General features: G+C 36.0%; 1 protein-coding gene and 6 gene segments (V, D, J or C); all 7 read left to right on the top strand.

Moving 5' to 3' along the window:
- Positions 1-3,741: 3,741 nt before the first annotated feature.
- On the top strand, positions 3,742-4,401 carry LOC122136366. The segment is given in 2 exon segments: positions 3,742-3,875; positions 4,020-4,401. Coding segments are annotated over 2 exon segments (354 nt in total).
- A 441-nt stretch (positions 4,402-4,842) lies between these two features.
- On the top strand, positions 4,843-9,661 carry LOC109106472. The gene is made up of 3 exons (XM_042719159.1): positions 4,843-4,882; positions 5,061-5,345; positions 8,598-9,661. The coding sequence occupies exons 1-3, from the start codon at positions 4,843-4,845 to the stop codon at positions 9,269-9,271; spliced, it is 999 nt and encodes a 332-aa protein (XP_042575093.1). The 3' UTR covers positions 9,272-9,661.
- A 40-nt stretch (positions 9,662-9,701) lies between these two features.
- Positions 9,702-10,743, top strand: LOC109106471. The segment is given in 2 exon segments: positions 9,702-9,726; positions 10,403-10,743. Coding segments are annotated over 2 exon segments (366 nt in total).
- Positions 10,744-11,708: 965 nt separating this feature from the next.
- On the top strand, positions 11,709-12,441 carry LOC109106470. The segment is given in 2 exon segments: positions 11,709-11,787; positions 11,997-12,441. Coding segments are annotated over 2 exon segments (357 nt in total).
- A 2,936-nt stretch (positions 12,442-15,377) lies between these two features.
- Positions 15,378-15,939, top strand: LOC109100242. The segment is given in 2 exon segments: positions 15,378-15,483; positions 15,626-15,939. Coding segments are annotated over 2 exon segments (354 nt in total).
- A 5,087-nt stretch (positions 15,940-21,026) lies between these two features.
- Positions 21,027-21,747, top strand: LOC122136365. The segment is given in 2 exon segments: positions 21,027-21,131; positions 21,228-21,747. Coding segments are annotated over 2 exon segments (372 nt in total).
- A 470-nt stretch (positions 21,748-22,217) lies between these two features.
- On the top strand, positions 22,218-22,678 carry LOC109078035. The segment is given in 2 exon segments: positions 22,218-22,257; positions 22,335-22,678. Coding segments are annotated over 2 exon segments (384 nt in total).
- Positions 22,679-23,007: the final 329 nt, after the last annotated feature.

The raw sequence follows: 23,007 nt of genomic DNA, 5'->3' as shown, positions 1-23,007 counted from the left end.
CATGTGAGTGGTCTTCCATGTGTGGCCCCTCCAAAAGATCAACAGAATCTGAAACAAATCATCCAACAGTCACAAAACAAATTGAAAGAGTACACGGATCGGCAACGCAGTGCACAACCTCCAAACATTCAAGTTGGGACATTTGTGCGTATTAGGAAGCCTGGTATTAACAAGAAAGGACATTTCAAGTTTACTAAACCTTTTAAGGTTGTGGCTCAGAAAGGCTCGAAAACTTATCTCCTTTCAGATGGAAATGTTTGGAATGCTATGCACCTTGCTCCAGCTGCATCCTGCATCACCAGAACAAATACAGCTTCTCTAGCAGAAGACTCCTTCAAGCCTCTCGAAGTATCTCAGACACCTCAAATGTCAGTTTCTCCTTTTTGTGCCTCGTGTCCTTGTAGAGTGCGTCGGGCCCCAATATGGACCAAGGACAATGTTATATAAAGGGAAGTCCTTGATAATTTAACAGAAGAGGGATATACGAAATACTGGGGAAAAATGTTTATAGTCTAATAAGATGTTTGGGACATATTGGTATATAGAAGAGTACTTGTTCATTTACTAATAGAAGCCAGTAAAACAATTGAGTTACAAAACTAGTTATTTTGTTATTATTCAGAACTGTTATTTTTCTAATGTCAGCAGACGCAGCGAGAACTTTCCCGGTGGAGCACTTACATTTTCTCTTTCGTCCAGTGAGCATTTGGTCTCACAGCGGATGCAGTGAGAACTTTCCCGGTAGAGCACTTATGTTTTCTCTTTCATCCAGCGAGCATAGGTCTCACAGCGGAGAAAGGCGCAAACTCGCCTGATCGGTCGCTCCAAATTACAACTATTCCCCATTGCAGGCCAGCAGGGCCCGTCAGTCCAGGTACAATGAGTCGCCATCACGGGCCCCCGGCCAAACATTCAGACCCTTTCTCGAGATGCCAGCCCGCCAAACTCGGCACTCATTTGTGGGGGGGTCTTTAGTTCGGCGGCTGTCCTCTGCTCTACTCTGGGTTCGGGCCAAACTCCGAGCTCGGAGCCCTCCCTCCAGACAGCACGCCAAATATGCATTATAAAACTTCAGTTAATTATATGTAAGTGTGAACTCGTGAAATGATGTTTTATTAACAAGGTTTGGGAGGAGCACGTCAGATACTTAGCCTAATTAGCACAGGTGGAGCACACTTATGATAATCAACACTAGGGTATAAATACAGCTGACTTACCCCTATCCATTGACGGTTTATCAGCATCCCCCTCCACCCCATCTCCTCCACTTAGAGTTCATTTTACACCTCTATATAGGGGGGAGTACTCTGGGTTTAGGCCGAACTCCGAGCTCGGAGCCCTCCCTCCGGATAGCACGCCAAATATGCATTATAAAACTTCAGTTAATTATATGTAAGTGTGAACTCGTGAATTGTAAATATAAACAAATGTCAATAAAAGTGACTCAAACATGTTTACCATTTTAAAGCACAGGATAAAGCAACTGCACAAAACATGCTGTTCTGAGCTTCAACAGAAGTGGGCAACATTATTTCACAAGCTGTTTTATTCACACTAAACAAGCACCTGATATCTGTAAGAAACACATTTCATTAACCCACATTGTTCATGTGAATAATTCAATAGAATTTCACTCAGTCTCAGTGCTTTCATTCAACCATCAGCTACTCTCATATTTTAATTCATTTTATACAGCCACATTTAGCATAATTTGGAACTAATAAATCAATAAATCAACAATGATGATCTAATAAATCAATTTAATAAATACTTGAAACTAAAAATCTTTTGGGTCAAGTGAAGGAGTTACAAAAATAATCAGAGAAGAAGGAGAGTCTGTGACACTGAGCTGCACATATGAAACAAACAGCAATGATATTTGGCTTTACTGGTACAGACAATATCCAAACAGAGAACCAGAATATTTGCTTTACAAAGGTGCTTGATCAAAAAGCAGACAGAAAGATACAGTATACCTGACGGTTTTCAGTCATCTACATCCCAGACCCAGTCATCCACTGAACTCACTATTAACAGTGTAACTCTAATTCAGCTCTCTATTGCTGTGCTCTTGAAGTAGCCCAGTGAAGCAAAATACCAGAGAGTCTTTACAAAAACTTAAATGAAATTAATGCTTTGAAGAGTCTGTAATCAATCAATAACAAAACACATCATGTTTTATAAACCACAAACAGGGAATGTGGTAACAGCTGTGAATTTAGAAGGTTAAAAAGACTGAATAAGGGCATGTGAATATAATTTAGCATGCATCACATGGTTCTCATACAGTATGCCATCTCTTTTTTCATATTATTTTGTATACATTTCTAAGTATGAACAGCTGACTGTCAGCTGATGCAAACGTGACTAACGTGGCCTGACTGAACTAACGCGATGCTGAATAATTATGCTTCTTTTTTGCTTTGTCATCACACCAGTTGTAACTCGTATGTCTGGGACAGAAGGGGACATTATAAGTCTCTCCTGTAGCTACTCCTCAGCAAGCAGTCTGCTTTGGTATCGCCAGTATCCTGGATCATCTCCTGAATTTTTTTATGTTATTCTTCATGATACTGGGGCAGTTTTACAAAAATCAAAAGTTGTGGATCAAGATCCTCGGTTCTCTGCAAAACTGAATGAAAATAAAACCAATGTGAACTTGTAGATCTCCTCTGGATATAATATTAATATAATATATTATTAAATACATGCTGTTCTGAGTTTTAGCATAAGGGGGCAGTGTAACATCACAAATGAAGATTCTTCCTCTCTTTCAAGCATTTCCCTGACATTACGCTCCTGCTTAGTCTCACAAGTATTTGTTTGGAACTTTTCCCCCCACCCTTTTAGAGTTTTTATAGTGTAGTTCTACCCCAGTCAAACACACCTGAACCAGCTAATCAAGGTCTTGAAGACTACAAACTTTGCAGGACAGTGGGTCTCTAGAAGCCTGGTAAAAGACAGTTGTGGCTAGAAGGGATGCAAAACTGGAAGCTAACAGTAAATTAAATTTTCTACCTATTAGAGTCTGTTTTATTAACGTCTACACCTACCTCAGCCCTTAACCTACCCTTTACATTAATGCAAAAACAGTAATTATTGTTGTGCAGTATGTGTATCCTTTCTAGTCTTAGTCATAAAAGACCGTTGGTTAAAATAAATTGAGTTGGTATAATTAGTTAAGGCTGGAGCTATGGATTACTGAGAAGCCTTTAAAGACTCTAATTTTTGACTTTTCAACAAGAAAGGAAACAGAAAGAGTGTTCAAGGGTGAAACAGTTCATGTGGCATTTTGAGTGAAATTGTGCTACAGTATATTACAGTATATTATAGATTTTCAAGGTAAATAAAACAGATTATTGGAGCATTACTTGTAAAATTTCAAGCAATTTTTTTACAGAAATAAATGCTACAAATCTTCATTCTTGGCCCCTTAAGCCTTGTGTGAAATAGTTTTTCTTTTCTTTTTGAAGACTTCTGACACTCAGTTAGTCCTTTAGCAAACAAATTCTACTCTTCAATAGGCTCCACCACTATATTCATTTATCTATTTTAATATCTCACCAACATGGATGTTGCTCCCCCTTTATGACCTTCTGAAGAGACTGTAACACTAGAACAGTATGGTCTCTTATGAATTACAGAAGCTGTGCAGCTTTTAAACTGTGTTGCACATTTCACACATTACGACACCCACAATATTAGTACACAATGGAACTTCCCTCATGTGCATTCTGGATACCAACACAGATCCATTCACACTATAAAACAATATTCAGGTACAGTTTTCTAAAACAGTAACAGAAATACAAACTACATCTGGACTGCCAACATGGAGAGAGAGATGCTACTCTTGATTCTCATTGTAGTTACAGGTAAATATGTCTGAACAAACAATATTCCATTTTAATGCAAAGCAAATCTGGCCCTGATGTTATACATACTGAAAAGACATTTTTAATATGTTTTATTGTTTTAATGATCAAGATCATAATAAATAAAAACGCATTTTATTTCAGGTGGATTTGCAGACAAAATTGAACCAAGAGAAGGAGATAGTAATTTAATCAAGGAAGAAGGAGAATTTGTGACACTGAGCTGCACATATGATGTGGGCAGCAATAATGTTTGGCTTTACTGGTACAGACAGTATCCAAATGGAGAACCTCGGTTTTTGCTGCTCAAAGGTGCTCGTTTAGAGACCTATGAGAATATAGCAGACAAACGGTTTCGGTCGACTACATCCCAATCATCCACTGAACTCATTATTGAGAAAGCAGCTCTGTCAGATTCTGCTCTGTATTATTGTGCTCTTCGAGTGGCCCAGTGATACAAAATACCAGAGAAGCTTTACAAAAACACAGATAAAAAAATGTGCTTTGAACAGTGTGTAATCAAACAGCATCAGACCACAAGGTTTTTTTATTTATTTTTTTGAAAACCACAGCTCTAAAAATTAGTATGTGGCAACACCTGTGAATTTAGGAGAATATGAAAGGGTATACATAGGGGGCATGTGAAACTATCTCTTATCATTTTTGATTTTTTTTTTTTTTTAATGTTAATTAAAATACAGAAATCATTCAGTATACAAAATAGTATACAACAACAAACAAAAAAATAAATAAATAAAAAGAAGCAAATAAAAATATATCTATTGTAAAGTAGTTCTCTGTCTGTTATCCTCTACAGATAAAGTAAACCTGCATAGCTCTCATATATATATAATGGCAAGAGGAGGAGTTTAACACGGACAATAGCACACAAATAAAGTCACAATCAGTCTCTGTGTGAAGCAGCTGCTCTTTGTTTAGCTTGCTCCTGGCAATTTGTTGAGCGAACATGTTAATCTATATTATCATACTGATGTCATTAACAGAAGGTATAATATTGTAATATTTTAATATAATATATTACTAAAATACTATACAGTTTATACTGTAATGTATAATATAATGTTATATAACATACTACTGTTTCAATTCTATATGAAAGATTAATATTTGTTTTACAAGATGTATGTATGGTTGTGTTACAGTTAATGCCACTTTCATTTGCAGGTTCCAGAGCCTCAGAAGTCATCACTCCAAAATGTGACAGAGAATTTGCTCTTGAGGGTGACAATGTGACACTCTCCTGTAACTACAGCGGTTCTGCTCGTGGTGTTCACTGGTATCGACAATATGCAGGATCACCACCACAGTTCCTCATACTGGAAGATTCAGGGTCAACAATTGAAGCTAATCCACCCATTCCAGGAATAACCATCAATCACAGAAAAAAAGAAGTCCATGTGGATCTGAGCATCTCCTCTGCTAAAGTGTCAGACTCTGCTCTGTACTACTGTGCTTTGAGGCCCACAGTGACAGGAAACAAAGTAACATAGAACAAAAAAAACAATGACAATATCACTGTTTAGCAATACCCTGTCATGGTAACATAATCCAAGTTAGCCAGGAATGTACTGTTTTTGATGACCAGCAGAATGTCTGGAATTCCCTAAATTATTACTGGGAATTGAAACATGAATTAAAACACTGAATGTCTTAATAAAAATGTAGCAATGCAGTAAGGGTAAGAGGATAAAAAAATGTCATTAGCTCAGTATTAAAAAACAGAAGTCAAAGCAGCTTGATATAAAAACAAACCTGTGTGATTAGTGGGTGAGTGATGTCACTAACCACACCCACTTTGCAAATGCACATTCGAATGTCTACATTCATTCAAACTGCTGTGTCAGTGAATTGTATCTTCTTCTTCATTCACATTTAATAAAGGGAATCCCTAAAGTTTGTCATTTCAGTCTCTCCCATCTCTGCAAACATGATTTGGATTAAAACTAAATAAATCACCCAGAATATTAACATGGACAGATGTCGACTGCTGATTCTTATGACAGGTACTCTTTTTTTTTTTTTTTTTTTTAAAGTGTCACAAACTAACATTCAAATGATTTGAAAAAAAAGAAAAAGAAAGAAATAATATAAAAATTGACAGTATCATTATTGTAACATTATAGATTTAATTTAAATGCTTCAATTAGTATTTTACTTTGTTTTTATTATAGCATGTCACCATTTTTTACATTATCATTCTAAAGCAAAATTCATTTTTGTAGGGGTATTTGCTGACAGCATTGCGCCAAAAGAAGAGGGTTCAAATAAAACCAGGAGAGAAGGAGAATCTGTCACGCTGAGCTGCATATATAAAAGCAAAAATAATGTTTTGCTTTACTGGTACAGACAGTATCCTAATAGAGAACCTCAGTATTTGTTATTTAAAAGTTCTCGTCTGTCTGGTGAAGTGAATGTATCATCCAAGCGTTATAAGATAACTACATCTCGGACATCCACTTCACTCACCATAAACAATGTGTATCTGTCAGATTCGGCTCTCTATTACTGTGCTCTAAAAGTAGGAGCCCAGTGATACAAAGTCCACAGACGCTTTACAAAAACACACACATAATTGGCGTGTCAGTGATCCACCACAACTATGTGTCTTAACCCACAAGACAACAGGATGCGGTCACACCTGCTGAAGAAACAAAAAAGTGCACCCCCACCTTTTGTTGGTTAGGTCCACCTCTTTAGGCTTCCTCAAACTTGTTGTTGTAAACTTAATTGTATGAACATATAGCAAAATTGTGTGGTATTTATATATTTTTATACATTGTTAACCCCTGATTTTTATTACATGTACTATTAAAAAGTGTGGTTTACATGCATAACCTTTCAAATGTTTTTTTTTTTTTTTACATTAATAATTATAATCAGCAAAGGCATATTCAATTAAGCAGAAGTGACAGTAATTACATAACAAAATATTTCTATTTCAAACAAACTGTTTACGTTTTTAAATGGATTTCCATACATTGAAGTTTATGAATTGGAGTTTTAAGGGGAGGGGCTACTGAGACATTCTAAATGGAGAAAAAAAACGAAATGCTTACTTCAGTAAAAGTAACAGGTGTTGCACACTAACTTGCATATCGTCCTGAACAATGATACTCTTTGTTTTTATTTTGTTTTCTCTTGCAGGTATGTACTGTATTCTGTTCCAGACTGGCAGGATTTTTGATTATTGTTTGCTTATCTGTTTATCCATGTCTTTAACAAGCTACATTTCTTTCTGCAGATAATATTTTTGGGAATGTCATCACATCGGTCCACAATGAAGTATACAAAACAGAAAAGGACATTATATCCCTGTCCTGCAACTACTCCTCAGCAGCGAGTCTATATTGGTATCGCCAATATCCTGCATCGGCTCCTGAATTTCTTTTAGTCATTCTACATGCAAATGGGAAAGTTTCACAGAAGTCTGAAGTTGTGGAACTAGATCCCCGATTCTCAGGAAAACTGAATAAAGAGAAAACCCACACATATCTTGAAATCTCCTCTGCTAAAGTGACAGACTCAGCAATGTACTACTGTGCCCTGGAGCCCACAGTGACAGGAAAATAGACAACACTGTTCAAAAACCTTCCCTACATAGAGGGTAAAGCATACCACAGTAAACTGCATCACAGTTAATATGGCAGAAGTATGGGAGAAAAAAAATCCCCAAAATAAAATGTAAACTATTGTTTTTGATGAACAGACTCAGTGTTTTTTGGTTGCTTACATTTTGTATGTGCAGATGGGTTTGAAAGCTGAGACTGCTTGTGTTGAAAAGCAACCGTTCCACAAGACCAAATCAACACATACTGGGGTTAGGTGATATTTGTAAATAAGATTTATAAGCTGTAATGGCTTACCTAACTCCAAAATCCCAATTTAATTTAAGAAAAAAATGAGTGACAAACAGTAGCAATAGTATTCATTCAATGAGATTAGATTGCCATCTGGTGGGCTAGTAAAATAGGAGCCGTTAATGATTAACCTAAATGTTTTTTCTGTTTAATCATGGAAAGCTTGTTTCTGATTTCAAAAGTAGTCAGATAGATTTCTAGATGGTGAATTTTGCACATCAAATGTGATTGCAACTATAAGGCTAAACAATGTACCTTATATAGTTTTAGTTTTAGGTATAGAGTAATGATCAGTTAAAAAGCCCATCTAACTAAACCAAACATGACAACTAAGAGTTTTTTGGTGTAACTTCACAGAATCAACAATGTGCATGAAAAAACAAGGTACATATTGAACACAAAATCAACAATACTGTCACATATTTTGATTTTGTTTCCATTCCACAAGTGTTTGGTTTTTGGTTTTGTGTTTAATAATTTGTTATTTATAAAATTATTATGTTAGGAGGTGGAGCTTAACACATTCCTGTAGAACACAGACTTGTTCAGTGAACAGCATCACAGATCACTGAGGCGAGCTGCAGCTTGTTCATCATGTTTACATGTGTACTGCTGACTTTTCTTATAACAGTACCAGGTAAAGTGCATTTCACTAGACTAGAATAGACTAAGAATTCAAAGTGTTAATTGTTTACATATTTAATTAATTGATATCATCAATTGAATTAGATGGCTGAGATTCTATAATTTATAGCATAATACATTCTATAATTCATAGCACTGTTACAGTAACAACAGACAGAACAGGAGTTAATTTCATGAAGAACAATTTATTCTCTTGCAGGTATATTTGCTGACAGCATTGAACCAAAAGACAAGGACAATATAATCAGTAAAGAAGGAGAGTCTGTGACACTGAGCTGCACTTATGATACAAGCAGCAACAATATTTCGCTGTACTGGTACAGACAGTATCCAAACAGAATACCCCAGTTTATACTATTGAAAGGTGCTCAATCACAGAGTGCTAGTGAGGACAGGGCTATCTGGTGCAATCAGTGCAGTACCCCCACCCCACCTGGAACAAACGGACCAAGGGCCCCACGCTTGAGGAGTGGTTCAACCTCTGTCTACCCCCCTCTTCACAAACGGACCCCACTGTACCCCGATCCCTTCTTAGGATGGGAAGAAGACTATAACATCTTTAGAGACTGTACCAAGGGCAGCAGAGTGAAACGGTCAATGTTCCGGGCTCGCCGGGCTCTGCGTTTGAGGGTACCCCATGCTCGGTCAATGAGTGGTACCCCCACCACCCTGGAACACGATCGTGAAAGGACCGAGGGGGAACCTAGCCCGCACCGGGCCCCACGTCAGCCAAGGATGGCCCTGAGTGAGGATATACCAGACACTCGGTTTCAGTCAGCTACATCTCAAACATCCACTGAACTCACTATTAACAGTGCAACTCTGTCAGATTCAGCTCTCTATTACTCTGCTCTAAGAGTAGCAGCCCAGTGATACAAAATGCCTGAGAGGCTTTACAAAAACTCACACACAAAATCATTGCTTTGAACCATATTTTATCAGCTAAAAATCAAATCACAGCTGTAGCCTACTTTATGTGAGCCACTAAGTCTCTGTGAATAACAGGATATGGTAACACCTGCTAAAGCTTAACTGAGATAAATGAAATTAAGAATAAAAGTTTAATTTGCAAATTATTACTATGACTGTTACTGTTATTCAGTGTTTATGCTGGTGGTTATTATCATTCATCTTACTGACTTTACAAGCCACATTGATGTTTTTAGTGACACTTTTGCAAACATCATCTCAATGGTCCAAACTAAAGTGTTGTTTGAAGAAGGAAATAAATCAAACTTATGCATTTTAGTATTCATAAAAAAATAAAAATTTAAATATCACCCTTACAGCATATTATTTGACTATGAAGACTGTATCTTTAAGGGGAGGTGCTTGCTGGAGACATCCTCTGCAAGACTTCAGACACTTCAGTAACACATTGTTGTGAAGATTAACTAAAATAACCTCTTGAAAAATTGTTTTTTGTTTTGGTTTTACTTTGTTCACTAACATATAAGAACAGTATATTCTGCCCTAAAGTGTCAGGATTTTATATTTTTTGTTTGCTCTCCTGTTATTTAATATGAATATTTATTTATTTAAATATTAATTTCAACTTGAATATTCTTATCTGCAGGTGTCAGTTTTGGGAATGTCATCACACCAGTCCAAACTGACATGTTTGGGACAGAGGGGGACAATATGACTCAGGAAACAGGAATAATATACTGTGCAAAAACACATCCTATCCATTCCTGCATGTTCATGAGTACAATGAACATTTGAGAAATGGCATTACTTTGAAAAATAACAAGTGCAAACAGATTTAGGTATTGATCCTGTGCTTTATAAGATGGTTATGTCAAAAGGCGGAGTTTAATACAGGCCTGTGAAACAGAATAGTTAAGTGATAATCACCATCACAGATCACTGAGGCAAGCAGCAACTACCATCATCTTCACTTGTGTACTTATACTGCTGACTTTAAATCAAGGTAAATTCTTACATGTATCATTACTTCACCATGTCTCATTTTAAACATGCTTAAATAAGCTTTTGTTGCAGGTAACAGAGCTAAAGATGTCATCACCCCATACAGTGATGCAGCATTTGCCACTGAGACTGAGAGTGTGAAACTCTCTTGTAACTACACTGGTTCTGTTGAGAGTCTTCACTGGTATCGACAATATGCAGGTTCACCACAGTTCCTCATCCTGGATTCCTATGGATCAACTACTCAAGCTAATCCTCCAGTTTCTGGAATATCCATCAGTCCCAGAAAAGAAGATAAGAGTGTGGATCTGATCATCTCTTCTGCTGCTGTATCAGACTCTGCTCTGTATTACTGTGCTTTGAAGCCCACAGTGACAGGAAACACTCAACACACCGTACAAGAACCTGACTGACTCTATAGTCATAAAATTAGATGTCAGAACAACAAATACACACAGAGGAATGTTACATTCAAATTCACATTTAACTATACATTTTCAAACTGGTTAGTGTTTCTTATGTACATGTACTGATTTAGTAAATACTCATTACTGAATGAGACCAATGATGGAATATCACCATAGATCTATTGTAGAACTATTTGAAAATATATTAATTAAATAAAATCAGCATTTATAATCCTTTACATTTTTCAGATTCACAAATGTTTTATCTTTGTTAGACTCATGGATGTTGTCAATGGGAGAATAAAGGTTTTCACACCACCACTGGGGGGTGCTATGTACATTAAAACATTTCAGAGAATGCCAAACTATATCAGAAATGAATTCACATGTGCAAGGAACAACAGAAGATGGTACGAATTACCCTATGAATTTGTGCAATTTGGTGAAACTGTGCTTAAATGTTGTGAAAGAAAAAAAAGCAGGTTCAGACATGTTTCCCATAAGATTGTTTAATTTACTGAATCAGTCATTTTGTAACAGATTTCAAAGGGCCTAAATAGTTTGTTTTTCCTCATAAAATGCACTTGGTCAATAACATACAGTATATAGATATAAATCAACACACCATATATTATATATTACCACCAAATATAGTGCAACAAGCACAAACCTCAATATTAAAAAATGAATATTCTAACTCACTAACTAGCTTCTATTTTGTTTAGCTTTGATCCTTATAGTAACATAATGAACATAATCAAAGTTACACTTGCTGATAAAATTGAATTAGCATAAGAAGAGACTTATTCAACAAGAAGTATAGTTATTTTTAAGATATTTATATAATGACTAGAGGCACAATATTAACATCTCAGTTTTAGGAAAGGAAAGACAGAGAGGGTGGTCTAAATAAACCACACCCACACTATGGCTTCATAATAGGCTACAATCATACATTTACCTTGAAACTTCAGATCATATACAGTAGCAAGCTAGCAAACCTTCCCAACATGGAGAGATGCTTTCTACTGATTCTCATTACAGCAACAGGTATAAAACATTTAATCTGAGCAGACTCAGTTATAATTTATATTAAAATGTTTGTCCATGCTAACATTTTTTAATGGTACTCTACAATAATGGCATCACATTGGATGAAGAAACTGTTTGCTAGTATAATTTTTATTCATACATGTTATGCGTTTTTGGATATGTGGAGAATCCAGCTCACCTGTTCAATTTGTCCAATTGTCTTGCAGGTGTTTTATCTGACAGCATTCAACCAAAAGACAAAGAAACTACTATTTACAGAACAGAAGAAGAGCGTGTAACGATGAGCTGTACATATGATACCAGCAGCAATTATGTCTATCTCTACTGGTACAGACAGTATCCTAACAGAGAACCAGAATATTTACTGTATAAAGGTGCCCGATCACGGAGCAGCTTTGAGAATATACCAGACAGTCGGTTTCAGTCAGCTACATCCCAAACATCCACTGAACTCACTATTAACAGTGTAACTCTGTCAGATTCGGCTCTCTATTACTGTGCTCTAAGAGTAGAAGCCCAGTGATACAAAATGCCTGAGAAGCTTTACAAAAACCCATATGTAGTTTTTTTGCCTTTAAAAAAAATAGATCAAATAAGAATTAAACCACAGTTATATCGTCTGCAAACCACAACACTTCTTTCACAAACACAATATTGTAACACCTGCTGGAAGAAAAGAACTGTGCTTAGGAGGAAAGTATAAAAGATTACAATTTCAATGCTTTTTTTGGCATGCCCTAATAAAAGAGCCTCTGAAAAAAAAATGTTCATGCTAAAATCACTATTTGCCAGAATGTGAATAAAGGTATGTTACAATTAAACTGTGTTTAATTTTTTTTTAAAAGGATAGTTTACCCAAAAATGAAAATTTGTTGAAAATGTACTTTTGTGCTATTCATGATGAGTTTGGTTCTTCATCAGAACGGATTTGGAGAAATGCTGCATTACATCACTTGCTCATTAATGGATCTGCAGCGAATGGGTGCCATCAGAATGAGAGTCCAAACAGATGATGAAAAAAATCACGATAATCCACAAATAATTCACACAACTCCAGTCTATCATTTAACATCACATGAGGCCAAAAGCTGCGCATTTCTAATAGCAAGATTTATCATTAAGAGGTTTTAACTTCAAACCGTTGCTTCAATCTAAAATATGAGTCTTCTCTATATAATATTGCTTTCTCCAGTAAAAAAGTCATCTTGTCTTGGTCATCATCTTACAGTTTCAAGTTAAAATGCTTTAATGATGGAAATGTTTCTTATAAACACAGCTTTTGGCCTCACATGACATTAATTGATAGACTCTAATTTCTACAAATCTGTTCCAATGAAGAACGTCCCAGGTTACTTTTGTAACCATAGCTCCCCGAGGGAATGCGACACTGCGTTGGAGAATGCTTTGGGAATGCCCCTGTCTGCCCACGCTCTGAATCATATGTGAAATCAATCCAGCGGAATGGCAAAATGTCACGGGTTGGGTGACGTATAGACCAGAGAGCTTAAAAGCGCATCCGAAACATCGCTCACAGGGATGCAGGAAATATGGAAACGAAACACAGCTTTCCCTCTGGGAACTATGGTTACATATGTAACCTGGAGAACGCTTTGGGAATGAGAATGCCCACGCCTCCATACTGACAAATGCCTGTCTAGTATGAAATCATGGTGAGCACAGCTAAGACAGATGCACCTGAGAGTCTGGAGCGGTACCATACTTCTCCTGGCCTCACAGATTGAAAGAAACATGTACCAGCTGGTACATCCTCGACAGGATGTCTGCTCCATGATTGTCTTTTGCTAACAAGCACAAGATCTCCTCTTAGGTATGGAAGAAATTCCTCCAATGCTCAAAACATGGCCAGCATCTCCAGGCAGTTGATGTGCCACATGCACTGGGGACCTTCCCACAGTCCCTGGGCGGAGCGGCCACTCATGACCACTCCCCAGCCCGTGAGGGAGGCATCCATCAGTAGCGTTACGGGAGGACATGGATCCCCCACCACAGGGCCTTGTGACAGGAACCAAGGTTTCTTTCATATGTCTAAGGCACGTAAACATCGCCATGTGACCTTGATCATGACATCCATCGGGGAGAGAATCCCCATATAGAGGTGACTGTGCACTGTTTTACAAACAACGGAAAATAAGACTGACACGTTTCAAACAGAGTGCTTGCTGAAAACACAGAAGCTAACGTTGCTTGTTTCTGATGCGCTTTTAAGCTCTCTGGTCTCTATGTCACCCCACCCGTGAAGTTTCACCATTCCATTGGACTGATTTCACATGTGATCCAGAGCATAAGCAGACAGGGGCATTCCCAAAGTGTTCTCCGACGCAGTGTGAGTTCCCGAAGGGGAAATACACTTTGGGTGAGGGTGAGTAATTTTTTTTTAGTAAATTTTTATGTTTTTTTAGTGAAATGTTAACGTTTCCATGCATCTTTAATACCTTCTGTTTGATTGCAACAAGCCACAGGCTATAAAGGCTAGTGAAATTGACATGATGTGTAGCCAAATATGGAACAGTGACCAGAAAATTAAAAACACTGAACAGAAACTAAGATGATTATGTGTTTAGACTTAAGTTGCCAATTAACCTTAGTCCTGCAAACCAAATAGCTGTTACACAGATTTGTGTTGAAAGTGTTTTATCAGACATAAAGTGGAGGTAAACTGTCATTATTAAAGACTCTTTTGAGGCGTGTCATAAGCTTTAACTCGTGTATTACTTGAAACAGAAAGTAATTTTAATCAGCTCTTAAACAATACTTCTACTGTTTTGATTATAGTTTTAAGGGGAGGAGTTTGCCTGACACATCATCTGCGACAAGGACAGAACAGAAAGTTTAGTTGAAGAACATCTTGTGCTGAACTAGAACTATATCCTGATTATGATCAAAATGTTACTCAGATTAACTGGTTTGATTGGTTCTCTTATATATAAGTATTCAATTTATTTTTTTTGTTTTTTGTATAATTTTGTCTAGTTGAGATTAGTGTGGTGTTTGTGCTAGTCCATTTTTATATTCATTGAATTTCTATAAATAGACTCTTTGACTCTTGATTTTGAAGGTGTCAGTTTTGTGAATGTCATCACACCAGTTCAGATTGAGGTTTATAAGAAAGAGGAAGAAAATGTTACTCTGTCCTGTAGCTACTCCTCAACATCCACACTGCTCTGTTGTGACAACAGAAGTTAACAATCATCATATATTGTTTTGTTGGAGCATTTTTGCAACTTTCTGGTCTCTATTATGAATGCATCAGTTTTGTTATACATATATATGTTTGTCATCAACGACAAGAATAACAGAAACAATACATTCAGTCTGAACTGAGTAAATGATGTTTAACTTTCAAAGCACTCGTGGTATTTTCCCTACACACAGAGTGCAGAAAGATATAAAACACAGAAAGAGACAGTAACACTGAGCTTTATATAACAGATCAAGAGGAAATCCTCTAAACTGACAGTTATCTCAGGTTTAATGTGGAAAGACAGAAGGTGGTCTAAACATCAGAAACCACACCCACATTTACAGACATTACAGATGCACAAATGACTTTCCATTACATTCATACATTTACCTTTAACTTAAAATTATCAAGCATATGTTGATAGGCCTTGTTTATAAGTAAATTTCTCACCATGGAGAGATGTGTTCTACTGATTCTCATAACAGTATCAGGTAAAGTAAATTAGCACTGCACTAAAACAGACTGAGGAGTCAAAGTCTTAATTATGTAGATATAAATTAGAAAGCTAACATCATATATTGTTACAAAGGAGTATAATTCAACTTTCATGAAATATAATTTATTCTCTTGCAGGTATATTTGCTGACAGCATTGAACCAAAAGAAAAGGATGATATAATCAGGAGAGAAGGAGAGTCTGTGACAATGAGCTGCACATATGATTCAAGCAGCAGTACTGTTATGCTTTACTGGTACAGACAATATCTAAACAGAGAACCCCAGTTTATATTGCGTAAAGGTGCTGGATCATGGAGCAGCCTTGAGGATATACCAGACCGTCGGTTTCAGACGACTACATCCCAATCATCCACTGAACTCACTATTACCAGTGCAACTCTGTCAGATTCAGCTCTCTATTACTGTGCTCTAAGAGTTGGAGCCCAGTGATACAAAATGCCTAAGATGCTTTACAAAAACTCAAATACAAAATAACTGCTTTGAACTGTATTTGATCAACTAAAAATCAAACCACAGCTGTACTTTACATGAGCCACAAAACCTCTGTGAATAACAGGATATGCAACACCTGCTAAAACATAACTGAGATAAATAAAAATAAGCATACAGTTTTCATTCAGCAATTATTACTTTGAAAATGTGACTGTTGCGCTCATGTGATTCATAACTTATCTTTCATTTGGCTGGATTTGCCTGTCAGTGTGAGTCAGGTTTTTCTAAAGCCACTTTTGTATCCAAACTATAGTATTGTTTGAAGAATGTTTGCTTACATAGTAAATATTATAAAAACAATATCACTCTTACAGCAGATTATGATCTGAACACAAATACTGTATCTTTAAGGGGATGTGCTAGCTGGAGACATGCCCTCCTAGACAATGAAAAAAAAATGTTTACTTAAGCAACTCTCTGTTCTTCAGATGAACTAAAACAACATCCTAAATATGCTTTTTGTTTTGGCTTCATTCTATCCAAAAGTATCAGGTTTATATCATTTTCTTCTTTGCTGTTCTGCTGCGGCATGTGACAATTTCATTTAAATAATTTAAATTTGAATCCTGTCTGCAGGTATGAGTTTTTTGGAACAGAGGGGGACACTATTACTCCTGTAACTAGTCCTCAGTGATTAGTCTGCAGTGGTATCACTCGGCTCCTGATACACCTCAGTGATTAGTCTGCAGTGGTATCACTCCGCTCCTGATACATTTTAGTCATATTTCATGCTACAGGGAAAGTTTTACAAAAGTCCAAATCGTAGATCTAGATCCTTGATTCTCTGGAAAACCAAATGAAAAGAAAATCCATGTGATTCTGGAGATCTCCTCTGCTAAAGTAACAGATGGACCCCAAAGTTGCATGAAACTGAATATGCCCAAACACATCGAACATTTGAGAAATTATATTACTTTGAAAAATAAAATGTGCTTTATAAGATGGTTATGTCAAAAGGCGGAGCTTAACACAGACCTGTGAAACAGATTAGTTCAGTGATAATCAGCATCAAAGATCACTGAGGCAAGCAGCAACTATCATCATGTTCACTCGTGTACTTATACTGCTGACTTTAACTCAAGGTAAATTCTTACATGTATCATTATCATTGCACAGCAATATCTCATTTTAAACATGCTTAAATAAACTTTTGTTGCAGGTAACAGAGCTAAAGATGTCACTGGTACTGGTATCTTCACTTGTATCGACAATATGCAGGTTCACCACCACTGTTCCTCATCCTGGATTCCTAGGACACAAGCTAATGCTCCAGTTTCTGGAATATCCATCAGACCCAGAAAAGAAGATAAGATTGTGGATCTGATCATCTCTTCTGCTGCTGTATCAGACTCTGCTCTTTTATACTGTACTTTAAAGCCCACAGTGACAGGAAACACTCAACACACCGTACAAGAACCTGACTGACTCTATAGTCATATGAGATGTCAAAAACAATAAACAGCATCCACACAGATTAACGTTACATTTAAATTCATATTTAACAATGCATCTTCCAGTTGGTTAGTATTTCTACTGCAAATTATTATTTTTTTATTTATTTAGTACATTCACATTATTAAATGAGATCATTGATGGAATATCACTATAGGACAATTATATAACTATTTGAAAACATGTCAATAAATAAAGTCAACATTAATCATCCTTTATATTTTTCAGATTCTTGTCAGAAAATCTGTCAAAAAAACAGGCTTCATGTCCTTAAAGTACACCACCACTGGAGGGTCTATGTCAAAAAAAACATTTTCAGAGAGGTCACCTACTGTAACTGTATCAGAAATTAATTCACCCGTGCAAGGAACAACAGAAGACGTTTCCTACTGCTTTCTACATTTGTGTAATTTGGTGAAATTGTTCTTAAATTTCATGAAAATGAATAATACCACATTGCTAAAAATTTTCAAATCAGTCAAAAATGAATCAAGCATTTTTCAACACACCAAAAAAAAATGTTTAACAAAACAAAAAATAAGACAGATTTCAAAGGGCCTGTTTTTCCTCACAATATGTTCTTGATCGATAATGTATATAGATGTCAATCAACACACCATAACAAAATGTGTCAGTAGACTGCAAATATAATGCAATAGACACAAACTGCACTTTACAATACTGAATATTCTAACTCTGCTAAATTATCTCTTTTTTGTTTAGCTTTGAACGATCATTATAGTTTCATAATAAACATAATTGAATTAATGTACCCTGACTGAAGGCACACTCTTATAATCTCTGCTTTTAATAAGACAAAACAGAGAAGGTTGTCTAAATAAACCACACCCACATTGCAGTTGCACAATAGGCCACTACACACATAAACCATAACTTCAGTTTACAAAGACAGTTAGTAAACCTTCCAAACATGGAGAGATGCTTTCTACTGATTCTAATAACAGCAACAGGTATAAAACATTTAATCTGAGCAGACTCAAACATAATGTACATTAAAATTAATTAGTCATGCTCATATTTTTACTCCATCACAACATTACATTTGTTTAAGAAACTGTTTTGTTATTGTAATTTTCATTTACAAATGTTATGTATTTTTGGATAAGTGGAAAAGCCAGCTGACCTGTTCTGCAATCTGTCCAATTGTCTTGCAGGTGTATTATCTGACAGCATTCAACCAAAGGAAGCTAATATTTACAGAAAAGAAGAAGAGCGTGTAACACTGAGTTGTTTGTATGAAACAAGCAGTGTTAATGTTGAGCTCTACTGGTACAGACAGTATCTTAATAGAGAACCAGAATTTTTACTGAGTAAAGGTGCCCGGTCATGGAGCAGATATGAATATATACCAGACACTCGGTTTCAGTCGACTACATCAGAAACATCCACTGAACTCATTATTAAGAGTATAACTCTGTCAGATTCAGCTCTCTATTATTGTGCTCTTAGAGTAGAGGCCCAGTGATATAAAATGCCTGAGAAGCTTTACAAAAACTCACATGTATTTTTTGGCTTAAAAAAAAAAAAATCAAATGAAAATTAAACCATAATCACATCTTGTGTAAAACCACAACAACTTTTTTCACAAACACAATATTGTAACACCTGCTGAAAGAAAAAAAAACTATTTAGGAGGAAACTGCAAAATAAGAATAATTTCAATAAATGTTGTTGTCATCCCACAATAAACCACACACAAAAAAAACTCACAAAATAAAAAGCTATCCATGATAAGTTTGGAACGGTTTTGGTGAAATTAAGCATTACATCAACAACTTGCTATCCATGATTAGTTTGGAACGGATTTGGTGAAATTAAGCATTACATCACTTGTTCACTAACAGATCCTTTGCAGTGAATGGGTGCTATCAGAATGAGATCCAAACAGATGATAAAACATCACAATAATCCACAAGTAATCATGTGAGGCCAAAAGCTGTACATTTGTAATAGCCAGATTTATTATTAAGAGGCTTTAACTTCAAACCATTGCTTCACTCTAAAATGTGAGTCCTCTATGCATAATATTGCTTTCTCCAGTAAAAAAAAAGTCATCTTGTCTGAATCAGGAGAGAAATATACACAAACTTTAACACTGTTTACAAGCAAAAACAGTTCTAAACTAAATATCATGTATTATGGAGTCCAGAAGTGATGGTTTCAAGTTAAATTGCCTAAATGATGGACTTTATACAAACACCCAGCTTTTCACTTCACTAGACAATACTTCTGCTGTTTCAATGATAGTTTTAAGGGGAGGAGTTTGCTTGAGACATCACCTGTGACGAAAAGAACAGAAAGTTTAGCTGAAGAACATCTTGTGCTAAACTAGAACTTCATCCTGATTATGATCAACATGTTACTCAGCTTAACTGGTTTGATTGGTTCTCTTATATGTACGGTAAGTATTAACATTTTTTGGCTTTTCTATGATTTTGTCTAGTTGAGATTAGTAAGTGTGGTGTTTGTGTTATTTCATTTTTATGTATATTGCATTTCTGCAAATAGACTCTTTGACTCTTGATTTTGAAGGTGGCTGTTTTGCGAATGTCATCACTCAAGTCCAGACTGAGGTTTATAAAAAAGAGGGAGAAAATGTTACTCTGTCCTGTAACTACTCCTCAGCATACACACTGCAGTGGTATCTCCAGTATCCCGGATCAGCTCCTGAATTTCTTTTGATAATATTATCTTCTACAGGAAAAGTTTCACGAAAGTCAGAAATTGTGGAGCGAGATCCTCGATTCTTGGGGAAAGTGAATGAAGAGAAAACCCATGTGATTCTAGAGATCTCCTCCACTAAACTGACAGATGCTGCTCTGTACTACTGCGCCCTAACGCCCACAGTGACAGGAAACACAAGAACACTGTGCAAAAACCCTCCCAACAGCGATACTATAGATGATTGTACCATACATTGCATGTCTTTTGAATACATTAAATATATATTACATATATTATAATATATATATGAAATATACTGCTTAGCATTGTGTGCTAGAAGAAACATATATATATACTAGAAGAAACCAAAAACAAAAACCTCAAATAATATATATATGAAATATCCTGCTTAGCATTGTGTGCTAGAAGAAAACAAAAACAAAAACCTCAAAGACTATTACAGATTTGCAGTGAGACAGTTATACATGTCATCTCTTAAGAAAATATAATTCTGATTTGGAATTAGAGTTTTGCATTCAAAATACAGATGTACACTACTGATTAAAATGCAATGTATATGTTTGTTATCAGCCACAAGGTGGTGTGGTTACAACAGAAACAATACATTCAGTCTGAACTGAGTAAATGATGTTTAACTTTCAAAGCACTGGTATTTTCCCTACACACAGAGTGCAGAATAATCAAAGATATAAAACAAAGAGACAGTAACACTGAGCTTTATATAACAGATCAAGAGGAAATCCTGTTAACTGACAGTTATCTCAGGTTTAATGTGGAAAGACAGAAGGTGGTCTAAACATCAGAAACCACACCCACATTTACAGACATTATAGCTGCACAAATGATTTTCCATTACATTCATACATTTACCTTTAACTTAAAGTCATCAAGCATATGTTGATAGGCCTTGTTAATGAGCAAATTTCTCACCATGGAGAGATGTGTTCTACTGATTCTTATAACAGTACCAGGTAAAGTGCACTTGATATTAAATCAGAAAACTGACATCATATATCGCTACAAAGGAGTGATACAACTTTTATGAAATATCATGTATTCTCTTGCAGGTGTATTTGCTGACAGCATTGAACCAAAAGTCAAGGATGATATAATCAGTAAAGAAGGAGAGTCTGTGACACTGAGCTGCTCATATGATACAAGCAGCAATAATGTTATGCTTTACTGGTACAGACAGTATCTATACAGAGAACCCCAGTTTATATTGCGTAAAGGTGCTAGATCATGGAGCAACAGTGAGGATATACCAGACCGTCGGTTTCGGGTGACTATAGCCCAATCATCCACTGAAATCACTATTACCAGTGCAACTCTGTCAGATTCAGCTCTCTATTACTGTGCTCTAAGAGTTGGAGCCCAGTGATACAAAATGCCTGAGAGGCTTTACAAAAACTCACACACACAATAATTGCTTTGAACGGTGTTTGAACAACTAAAAATCAAACCACAGCTGTACTTAATGTTAACCACAAACCTCTGTGAATAACAGGATACATTAACACCTGCTAAAATGTAATTGAGATAAATGAAATTAAGCATAAAATTTCATTCAGCAGTTATTACTATATGAAAAAGTGACTGCTGTGCACATGCTAATGATTCCTAACTTATTAACTTTTTATTTATTTGGCTGACTTTGCCTGTCAAATGTATTCCTCTAGCATTAGCTCTAGCATTTTCTAGAGCTATTTTTGCATTCAAGCTAAAGTGTTGTTTTAAGGATGTTTGTTTAGAAATAATATAAAAACATTAATATCACTCATACAGCAGATTATTTTAAGATGACTCTATCTTTAAGGGGATGTGCTATGGAGACATGCTCTGCTACAGAAAAACTGAATAATACTTTGCAAAATGACATTACTTTGAAAAATAACAAGTGCAAGCAGATTTAGATATATATCCATCATAATATATGTAATTTCTGTACTTTATAAGATGGTTATGTCAAAAGGCGGAGCTTAACACAGACCTGTGAGACAGATTAGTTCAGTGAAAATCAGCATCACAGATCACTGAGGCAAGCAGCAACTACCATCATGTTCACTTGTGTACTTATACTGCTGACTTTAATTGAAGGTAAATTCTCACATGTATCATTTACATTGCATAGCAATATCTCATTTTAAACATGCTTAAATAAACTTTTGTTGCAGGTAACAGAGCTAAAGATGTCATCACCCCATACAGTGATGCAGCATTTGCCACTGAGACTGAGAGTGTGAAACTCTCTTGTAACTACACTGGTTCTGTTGAGAGTCTTCACTGGTATCGGCAATATGCAGGTTTAACACAACAGTTCCTCATCCTGGATTATTCAGGATACATTGTTCAAGCTAATCCTCCAGTTTCTGGAATATCCATCAGTCCCAGAAAAGAAGATAAGAGTGTGGATCTGATCATTTCTTCTGCTGCTGTATCAGACTCTGCTCTGTATTACTGTGCTTTGAAGCCCACAGTGACAGGAAACACTCAACACACCGTACAAGAACCTGACTGACTCTAGTCATAAAATGAGATGTCAGAACAACAAATACACACAGAGGAATGTTACATTCAAATTCACATTTAACTATACATTTTCCAGCTGGTTAGCATTTCTACTGTTTAATAATTTCACAATATACACTAATAACTTTGATGGAGTATCACTATAATTATATTCATATGTTTTATCTTTGTTAGACTAGTCAACATATTCTCAGATCTTTCCTCATGTATGAAAAAATATAAATAAATAAAGTTAACATTTAGCTTCCTTTATATTTTTCAGATTCACATATGTTTTATCCTTGTTAGACTTGTGGATGTTGTCAATGGGAGAATAAA

The sequence above is a fragment of the Cyprinus carpio genome, chromosome B2 (assembly GCF_018340385.1).
Source record: "Cyprinus carpio isolate SPL01 chromosome B2, ASM1834038v1, whole genome shotgun sequence".
Classification (NCBI taxonomy): Eukaryota; Metazoa; Chordata; class Actinopteri; order Cypriniformes; family Cyprinidae; genus Cyprinus; species Cyprinus carpio.
The sequence above is the reverse complement of the archived record's forward strand: the minus strand, read 5'-3'. Positions and strand labels throughout refer to the sequence as shown.